The sequence below is a fragment of the Boleophthalmus pectinirostris genome, unplaced genomic scaffold (genome assembly GCF_026225935.1).
Source record: "Boleophthalmus pectinirostris isolate CB_2022bp ecotype Guang Dong unplaced genomic scaffold, ASM2622593v1 HiC_scaffold_18, whole genome shotgun sequence".
Classification (NCBI taxonomy): domain Eukaryota; kingdom Metazoa; phylum Chordata; class Actinopteri; order Gobiiformes; family Gobiidae; genus Boleophthalmus; species Boleophthalmus pectinirostris.
Window position 1 is genome coordinate 22,197,846 of NW_026571133.1, and position 10,649 is coordinate 22,208,494.

The window sequence follows — 10,649 nt, forward strand, 5'->3', positions numbered from 1 at the left end:
TGGTTGGTTCGCCATCACCATTCTGTCAGTCTGTATCTGGAAGTCCCACAGGATCTTGGCTCGGTCATTCTCCACAACCTTTGGAGGTGTTTCCCACCTTGATCCTGGGGTTTCCAGCCCATACTCTGCACAGATGTTTCTGTACACTATGCCCGCCACTTGGTTATGTCGCTCCATGTATGCTTTCCCTGCCAGCATCTTACACCCCGCAGTTATGTGCTGGACTGTCTCAGGAGCCTCTTTGCACAGTCTACACCGTGGGTCTTGTCTGGTCTATATATATATATATATATATATATATATATATATATATATATATATATATATATATATATATAAACAAAGGAAAACCTCAAATCTCTGAAACATGTATTTTATTTTCAAACTGACCTCTCACTAGCAATTCCTTATTTTGCTGCATTCTCTGTAAAGTTATACAGATATAACAGTGTATAACACTAATTATACAGGCTGGAGTAAAGATGGAAGACCAAAATAAATGTTACATTTTCAAAGCTGCAAAGTCGCATAGTTATTATTTACAACATAAATCTAAGTAATTTCTACAGCAAATGCTTCCGTACTTCAACTTAAAGGTGCACTGTGTAACTTTTCTGGTGGAGGGTCCACATCACCTGCTTCTCTCCATGGAGATACTATCTTGAATGTTCCACAGTGTGGCATTACAACACAGAGCTAGATTATTAGATGTCAGATCTGTGAGGAGGCGAGTCCACTCACAGTAAGAAGGCAAGTTTTTAGGTCAATAAAAACACATAATGAGTAAATGCAAGTTGGATGTTTAATGCCATACTGGGATATTCCAGACAAAAGCATAACATCTCCATGGAGACAAGCAGATAGCGGACCCTTCACCAGAAAAGTTACATTTTACTTTATTTTTTTTACTATTAGAGTAATATTTGACCAGGTGTATCTGCACTATTAATTCAGTAATGAGATGTAGCATTTTGACCATGCAGTTCTAATTTTTCTAATTTTAAGAGGGATACAAATAAATTGATATCTTAATTAGATATGCATATGTAAGAAAAAACTAATAAACTACAAATTACAAAGATTCACAACTGTCACTTGTAATTGTATTAGTACATTTTGACACTTCCCACTCATCTATCTGTGTGTTATCTCTGTAGCACGGCCAGACAATAGCAGTCTAAAAACACACTTTTGGCCAGAGTTCTAAACACAGGCTGTCTGAAAGAGAGGAGCGGAGGAGGAATGACTAAGCTACAGACACATGGGCTGAGAAAATAAGAGACACAAACCAACACGAGTTGTGAGAGCTGCAGGCCACAACCTGGTCTGGAAGGGGAAAACCAAATGTGCACTGCTAAAGTTTGAGTCTGAAATGAAATATGGATTGTGCAAAGTGCTAGGGTCAATCAGAAGTCATAGTTATAACTTACATAATATAACAAAACATCATAACAAAACAAAACAGACAAAAAAAACTGTGAGGGTTCAAAAAAAAAAAAAAAAAAAAGTCTAAAAAACAAAGCTCATTTGTAGGCATACAGAATAATATTATGGCACAGCTCAGCCACAAACAACCTTCACTACCATCATCTCCTTTTACAGATTGATTGATAGTGTTATTGAAAATAATAAAATATTTTACAATAATCAAGGCAGTAGTTGAGTAGCAGAGGCCTGGAAGGTTTACTGAGGCGCTGCTTTTCTGTATTTTATTTTATATGATGTTGTTAGGACAAAAACGTACACTGTTATACTGATTTAACAGCCTAGTGAATCCAACCTAACCCTTTTTGAGAGCTGAAGGTTCTGGACCTAAGTGTGTGCACTATGCCTATCTGCAACACGTGATTGAACATGCAGAAGGGATACCCTCTCATCCCTATCCATGTCTTATTATGTCTTAAACAGGGTACATTGTGGGTTACACAGTCCCTCCTACCTTGACAGGGGAGCCATAGATCTCCAGTATTGGATGCACATAGCACACATCTTTATGTTAAGATGCATTAGACTAACACATGTTAATTTCCTAGAGAGACTGATGTTATGCTAAAAAGCCCACAGTAAGTATTAATGATCAGATACACTGATTTGAGTTAGTTGTCAGTGTAGTGCCTGTATGAGCAGATTTATATTCAGGTGCTGTTTATAAAAGACTCAGATGCAGAAACAGATTTCATTGATCCCAGCTGCTTAGGTTTTCTTTTGTACCATGATTTAGGAGCAAACTGAGACCTCCTGTCTGGACCCTACACTTCACTGTGAGTAATATGCAGCTGTTGATGGAGAAATACACATGCCTGAGGCTCTGTGCTGCTGTCGTCTTTCAAATAAGAATATACCTCGTTTAGTGACTGACTGTTACACTAACTTATCTGTGAAGTGCATAACATTATTGATGAAACATTCAATTTACAATTTTGTACACTGAAAAAAAAAGGTCGCTGGATTTGTATAAAAAAGTTATGGAAAGCGGTTGCATGCAATAAAATTATGTTTAGGCTATGAAACTTATTTCGATCCCCTTTACGCAAATTTTTCTCAGAACTTAAACATCACTTTTTCATGTTGATGAAATTTGATCAAATCTTGCTGAATATGCATGTTTATCTTATGGTACCTTATCATGAAATGTATAAGTATGTATAATTTAATTTAATTGATCTAATTCTGTAAAATAATACAAAAACAGTCTTTAGTTTTCCACAGTTCTGTATTGTCTTAAACAGAATCAAACACACAGAGAGCACAAGTACAGAGACACAGTTTGGAGCTGGACAGTGTGAAGATTTATTCCAGTTAAGACGCTCTGGTCTCTGCCTGTGGACACAGGAATAACACATGATGATCACATTATGATGATCTACTCTGTTGTATATGTTCAAATACATTTAAAGTACTTATTACTACAATAATGGACCAGAACAGAATCACAAGAACATTAGAACTGTATCTGCAGAAACAAAACTCACCATGTGCTGCTTTTTTTCCTCTAAACGCAGTAACATGTAGGGCATTTGGTATAAAGTCCTCCTAGTGCCACATCACCCTGTAGAAACACGAAAACTGTTTCAATAGGAAGTTCATTTTGAAAAATTCTTTTAAAATCATTTTAGTTGAGTTACTTACTTTGTTCATCTGTGGTCTGTGGTTTGTTGGTTCTTAAACATCTTTCTTTTTTCTGAAACATCAGCTATAACATTCATGAACTTTCCCACAGCTCCAGCAGAGCTCTGGAGATCACTCTTTGTTTGTAGACGACTCTGGAACAAACACATTTAAATCTGAGTACAACTGTCACACTCTTGTAGATGGACAGTCAAAGACAATTTGTTTCATGGAAACAGTCCTGACATTAACTCTAATTTCAAATAAAACACCACAAACATGTTTTAACAATGACGACATTCTAGGCCAGAGAAGCACAAAAAATCTTTGAAAAGTCTCACCTCCAGATCAGCTCTCATAATCCTCCTGCCCCACAGTGTGTGTCCTCTGCTCATCTATCTGTCCTGTGTCCTGTTAGATTTGAATTTTCCCTCCAAAGGTTTTGGGATGGAGAATTCCAGAGGGAGGAGCCTCATCAGAGATTATAATAAAGTCATGTTTCCTCAACCTGATTAAAACATGCAGATCTAACATCGGCCACAATCAAGCGATGTTTGTAAGATTTAAACATGCTGGACAGAGAAACATAAAAAAAGTCATGTGATTGTTGTCAAATTAGTTTTTGCAATTTGAGCAACCCCCTCAGACCTTTTTTCAGTGTACTTCCAGTGCCATAACTGAACAGGTAAATGGGTGAGGTTTCAGCTTTGCTTTCACAACCTTAAAATTAAGAAATCCAAGTCAGAAGTTGTGTGTGGCATCAGAGTTGCTGCTTGATTTAGACTCAGAGACAGAGTTTACAACAGTTTATGCTTTTGTATTGTGCAAAAAAGATGTTGACTTTGCTTTAGTTGTTAGTTTTTCATTGATTTTCTGCAGAGCTCAGCAGACAAATATTAAACAGCAGCAACTGAATACCATAAACACTCACTGACAACAGGTTTGGAGTAATGCGCGTCAAGAGAACAACAAGACTGCAGCATAGACACGCCCCCAAAGAGAGGGAGAGAGCAATGAAGAGAAGGAAAGAGCGTAACAGAGTGGTGGTAGAGGCAACAGCGCAGGCTTCCGCTTTGCTCGGAGCATCACCTGTGTGACTGGAGAACGGCAGACACTTCCTGCGCTCTCCAGCAGATCTGTGGTTCTTGGACACGTCCCTATTGTGACCGCAGAGAAACAGCGCGTAGAAGAAAGAAAACAAGGCCGCCGAAAGCAGCATGTCCGCACGGCGCCTGCACTGTGCCCGGCTTTGGAACCTGGGCTCGTCCTAACACTTACTGGACTTGTTGCTGACCCAAGGAAAAGAAGAAGCCGGATCCAAAGTATAAAGTTTTTATAAAGTTATGTATGGTATGCATCTTGAGGGTTCTCTAAAGTGAATGAGCAGAGGGCTCGTGGCTTTCCTCTGAATGTCTGCTCGTCTCTCGGGTGCTTTGAGTGACCCTCAGCTCTAGTACCATGGCAGCGGGAGTAGCAGCGTGGCTGCCCTTCGCGCGCGCAGCGGCTATCGGCTGGATGCCGGTGGCCAACGCGCCCATGCCCATACCCCCCAAAGAAAGGCAGCGGGGAGAGGACGGACTTATCATTCTTAATGTAAGTGGCACTAAGTTTCAAACTTGGAGTGATACTTTAGAGCGCTACCCGGACACGCTTCTGGGCAGCTCTGAGCGGGATTTTTTCTTTCACGAAGAAACAAAGGAGTATTTTTTTGACCGCGATCCAGATATTTTTCGCCACATTCTGAACTTCTATCGCACAGGAAAACTGCACTACCCGCGTCAAGAGTGTATATCGGCGTACGACGAGGAGCTTTCCTTTTTTGGCATTATCCCGGAGATTATTGGGGATTGCTGCTACGAGGACTACAAGGACCGGCGGCGGGAAAACCAGGAGCGCATACAGGATGATGAGGAGACGGACCAAGCCAATGATCTGATCTCCGCGGATATGTCTTTTAGGGAGACTATGTGGCGCGCCTTTGAGAACCCTCACACAAGCACAATGGCTCTAGTCTTCTACTATGTTACAGGCTTCTTCATCGCAGTGTCAGTGCTGGCCAACGTGGTGGAGACTGTCCCGTGCGGCACACTGCCCAACCGCGTAAAGGTTGTGTCCTGCGGTGAGCGCTATGAGTTGGCTTTCTTCTGCCTGGACACCGCGTGCGTCATGATTTTTACTGTGGAGTACCTGCTGCGTCTGATGGCCGCGCCCAGCCGATACAAGTTTGTCAAAAGCGTGATGAGTATTATTGACGTGGTGGCCATCATGCCCTATTACATTGGCCTTGTCATGACGGACAATGAGGACGTAAGTGGTGCCTTGTCACCCTGCGTGTCTTTAGGGTGTTTCGGATTTTTAAATTCTCGCGGCACTCAGCGGGTCTGCGCATCCTGGGCTATACACTTAAGAGTTGTGCCTCAGAATTGGGCTTCCTGCTTTTTTCTCTCACTATGGCCATTATCATCTTCGCCACAGTCATGTTTTACGCGGAGAAGGGCTCCAGCGCCAGCAAGTTTACCAGCATCCCCGCGGCTTTCTGGTACACCATCGTTACCATGACGACCCTGGGGTGAGTCTGGCGCGTGCGGGTGTGTGCGTATTTGTGTGAGGGGCTTGGCTGTGTAACCCTACCTGTTGGTAATGTTTTTGGATGCGCTTTATGCCTACCTCTGTCCATGGTGCTGAAGACAAATAAAGTTTTGCTTATGTCTGTTCTTAGAAGAGAATCAGAAAAGTGCTCTTGCCATATAAAGCTAAATACTCATAAGTATAGTAGCATTAAGTATACTTAACTATATTTTGTTGTCATAATTGATCAATTATTATGAAATACTGTGTTATGTCCATGTGACCTGTGAAACTTAGTTTTGGTAATGTTTTTTAAATTCTTTCCTCTGTCCATGGTGCTGAACAGTTACAGATAAAATAAGTTGTTTTTTTACCTAAAGTTGTCAAAATGGAACTATCGGAATGTAGTCGTAGTATTAAGTACTGAATATAACATAAACAATAATTAGCAACAATGTATCTGCATAATTCATGTTAATGGTTTTCTCCTTATTTACACTTTATTTATGGCTAAGTACTTGCACTAAATTGTTCAATCTGATGTCAATACAGGAAAGGCTGACTGAGCCAAGAGCATTTATCTATGTCTAATTGATTAGAGAAGCGTAATTATGGGCAGCCTGTTGGAGGAAAAGTTCTAGTTACAGGAGTGTAATCAGTCTATGTCTGACCTGTGCCCATTGGCAGCATCAGGTCATGTGACTTAATAATACATGTGTGACAGAGCTGTCTGTTGCAACTGAAATCGGACACGCACACAGACACAACATGTGCCACACACACCCAAGCACACAATATATATCAGTTCAGTGTGTTTATGTGGATAAACACATGCAAAGAAAAGGTTAAAAACAATAACAACTGATCATAGACATATTTTATTTAATGTAAATTTAGACACAGCTTTAGTACTCCTGTGTCTCTATGGGTTGGTATGCACTCAGTGTTTCTATTAGATGACTCTAATTTAATTAATGCATTAGCGGGCTAACGGCTCTCACACTCATATGTTCGTCTTAGTGTTTCTCTTTGTAATGAAGCCACCTACAGGGGCATCCAAGTGGAAAAGATGGTATCTGCGGGCAAAATCACATCCCCTAAATGTTAGTAGTGTTTAATTTGGAAATGGACATTTTAATGGGGCAGTGATTGCAGGAAGACATTTAGGAAGTGTGGAAAAGCAGTCGTATTAGTAGATTCACACTTTTGGAGCAATTGTACAAAGTGTTAGAGTGAGAGCAAGAAGGAGGGACGAACACTCACACTGACTCTGAGGCAGTAAGAGAAATGCCACACATTAAACACAATTCAGTAATTAATCTAAATTAACCTTTGATTAGCTTGCTTTCCAGTTTCCACTTTCCAGTTCATTCTAATATATTTGTATTTCCCACATTTATCTCTTACAAAGTTAAAGGAGCGGAGCACTGTGTGTACTTAAATAGCAATAGTTGGGGTTAAAACTGTAAAAAACTTAGTGAGCATTACCAAAACTTTGGCAAATGGAATGTATCAAGCAGAAATGGGCTCCTGGAAAATCAGCATCTTTAAGGTCATAATATGATGGAAACATAACTTGTCTTATTCTGGAACAACAGTCCAAATGAATGTTGCAGGTATTAGTTGTGTTGTAGAGTTGTTGTTTTTTTCAACTACTGTAAAGGCTGTAAGAAAGCAGTTAAAAACATGGTCAAAACACTGGCTGTGAAGAGAAAAAAATCTCTCCAAGAATCACTTTATATTTTATACTGCAAAATACAACCATATTTCTCTCTTAAAACAAAGAGTATAGACAAAAATGCAATGCTGTCAATACATTTCTCAACTTGAACAGGTCTTTAGCTCTAATCAAGTCTTTAGAGGATCTTCCCTCCTGTCTTTCCTTTTATGTCCCCCTTTTCCTCCTGTATTGGTTGATCTCATCTTTAGAAATGAATGAAGTGTGCCGGAGTGTGCGTGCATTGATCAGAGCAGGCTGTGAATATCAATGACAGCTGATAAACACACAGCTGCACACACGCACACATTCAGCCCCAGGAAACAGACTGCCTGTTATTTAAAGATAAATTCTCCTTGGAGATCAGAGCCTGCATTGGGAGTTTCTGCTATTCTTTGTCTTAGTCTGGAAGCAAAGCATTGTGGGACATAGATCAGCAGCATCAGCACAAAGTGAGACTAAGGGCTCTGGGGTTTGATGATGTGACACAAATATGGATGGCTTTATGTTGTCAGGTCTTTTGTGGGAACACCATTTAACACTGAGCATTTGGAGTAAATATAGTGTCTGCCTACACTGTGTATTCAAATACGAAACTATATTAAAGACTATAAACAAAAGTACTCTTAGAATGTTACGCAATGAAAACGCATGCACCCCTGAAATGTCCTGTTGCGTATTCTAGTTTTGATTTTATATTTTGTAATCTGAGATATTTTTTAATAATTTTCATATATCGACAAAAGAATGTCACTTGTGAGATTAACTTGCCTTAAAAAAGAAAATGGTTTGCAAGGACAGAAGCACTAACCACAAAGCTGTGCCACTTGTATCAGGTTTCCACTTAAGAAGTCCTTTAATATTTACAATCACTACTTGTCCACTCTCAGCTTCATCTTAGCAAGGAATAAGATGTTTTTGGTTGGACTGTATCATAAATAATTTCAGTATAGGCTGTAATTGAATAGTTTGTGAATTAAATTTTAATTGATACTTATAGTAGTTAGCCATTTTGTAGTTATTTTATTCATTGTACACGTATTGTTAATTTCTTCAAACATATAAGAAAACATACCAGACTAAGACTAAGACTCCTGTCTTTGCCCTCCCAGCTGGTACTTTTTTTTTTCCTGACCACACACAATGCATTTTTAATGTCCCATTGTGTCTTCATAACATGCTGTCAACAAATGTTATAGACCCACCTTAAGACCCTGCCCTCTGAGATCCTTTGCCTCCCGCTGCCGCCAGAGCCAGCTCGGGTTTCTGGTGCGGAACGTGTGACCTGATCTTAGCTCAGTGGACCATGAGGGGATCGTCTATCTACACCTGTCTGCACCTGCCGCACATGTGACCTCCATCCTGCCACACCTTGAAACGGGTGTTTGTGCTCCACACCTGCACTGCAGCATAAAGAACACATGAGAGGCACTGACTTGACACATGTTACACCATGTGATTTTTTAAACACAAGTAAGTGAGAGGGTGAATGTAGTGTCAATATGACAAAAAAGAAATCACAATGTTTTTTTCCCCTCATAGTCTCTAGATCTAGATTTTTAATGCTTATTTGATGCTTTCATTTCAAAAACGAAATTATATGGCTTTCTGTATTATAAACATAGACAACAAAAACAGTGCCATTTAACACAAAAAAAGCCCTCTCTTAAAAAAAAAAATAAATAAAAAAAGATGCTCTTTGACAATTAGAGATGAGACTGAATCTCAATCTCGATTCAAATTCGAGTAAGTGCCCAGCCCACCCAACAGGACCCCATAATACATATTGAGTTTCTCCTATCCTGCACCAGTAGTCTTTAGTGCATGGTTCTATAAAAATGTAATATAATGGGACTAATAATTCAAATTGTTAATTTGTATTACCACTGAATGATGATGTTGTTGTGCCTTACATTAGGCCAACTTTTCGGACATTTCTTACAAGCTATCATGTCTGTTTAAGGAGGTTATTTTTGTCAAATTTAAATCTATATAATCTAGCAATGTAATGTAGGAGAGACTAACAATCGCATTCGCATATCCTGACCACAAAAACTATAAAAACAAAATTACTTGTTGCATCAATTTTTATTACTGTCCTTAATTGTGGTAAGCTGACTAAGTTCTTAAGGGAATTGTTTAATATAAAAAGATTAATGGTCTTCCTCTTTTTTCCTCCTAGTTGTGTGGCAGTCTTTGCTTACTCTGCTTGTTGTATTTAAGTGTCAGAGAAATTTGTGTTATGTAAACAGATTGCATTAATTTCTGCTAGATAAGACGTGATTGTATTTTGTCTCATTTAGTTTTATTAAAGTTTCTGGGTGCTGTTGTTATAGTAGGTAACAATTCAAAACAAAATGGACAAAAGTACTCAAAAGACACCTATAATCAGGAAGCTGAAATCAGACCATGAACAGCACCACTCTATATGAATAATCAGGTATTACTAGTCTTGTATGTAACAGTGCTCTCTGGGGTTTCTCCCTCCAAGTTAATTTCTGCGCTTTGTGATGCCAGCAAAAATCAACAGCATTTTACTCCACCCTCTATTTAGAGAGTAATGTTAATCTTGTGACAACAGCGCGCACAGCCTTCGTAATGTTTTCTTTATTACACCATTGCAAATTTCCAACCCACACAAATGTATTTTCATTAAGTGCTCAGGGATCACATTTGGTGGTAATATGCAGATGGTAGAACAGTGATAAATATAGAGCCAAACTACACCTGCCAAATATTACCTTACATTGTGTTTGTACTTCTGTTTGACTGGCAGTAAAGTGGCAAGAAATAATTACTACATATTGTCAAGTCTTTTACTCTCTATCTAAATGATAATGATAAACTGCTAAGTACTAGGAGATGTGGCTATGTCCAAAGCACAAGCTCACTGTGCACTACGCCTCAGCAGCTCCAACTGAGACAATAATCAAGTCGAAGGGTCAATTAGTTGCCATGGTGACGGACTGCCAATTGGCCCTAAACTTGTTAGGTCTGATATTAAACAAGCCTGCTATGTTGCCACTGTTTTGCTTTCATTCTGCAATAAAATACAAAGGAAGATTCTTTCATATCTTTTTATAGTTTTTCTTTCCTTAAATATAAGATTAAAAACCCACTTGTGTGTTGCAATACAATCCAGGCCATGCTGTTGCTATAGATCATATAACTATGTGGGACTTACATAACATTGTAAAGCACACCTCATCTGGACATTTGGGTTACCTCATAGCTTCAGGTCTACAGTATTTGAGAA

At 39.2% G+C, this 10,649-nt stretch overlaps 1 protein-coding gene across 1 annotated transcript; it reads left to right on the forward strand.

Annotated features, from left to right (window-relative positions):
* Positions 1–4,566: 4,566 nt before the first annotated feature.
* LOC129409008 (potassium voltage-gated channel subfamily D member 2-like) lies at positions 4,567–10,314 on the forward strand. The gene is given in 4 exon segments (XM_055154112.1): positions 4,567–5,425; positions 5,428–5,677; positions 6,697–6,779; positions 10,247–10,314. Coding segments are annotated over 4 exon segments (1,260 nt in total).
* The last annotated feature ends 335 nt before the right edge of the window (positions 10,315–10,649 follow it).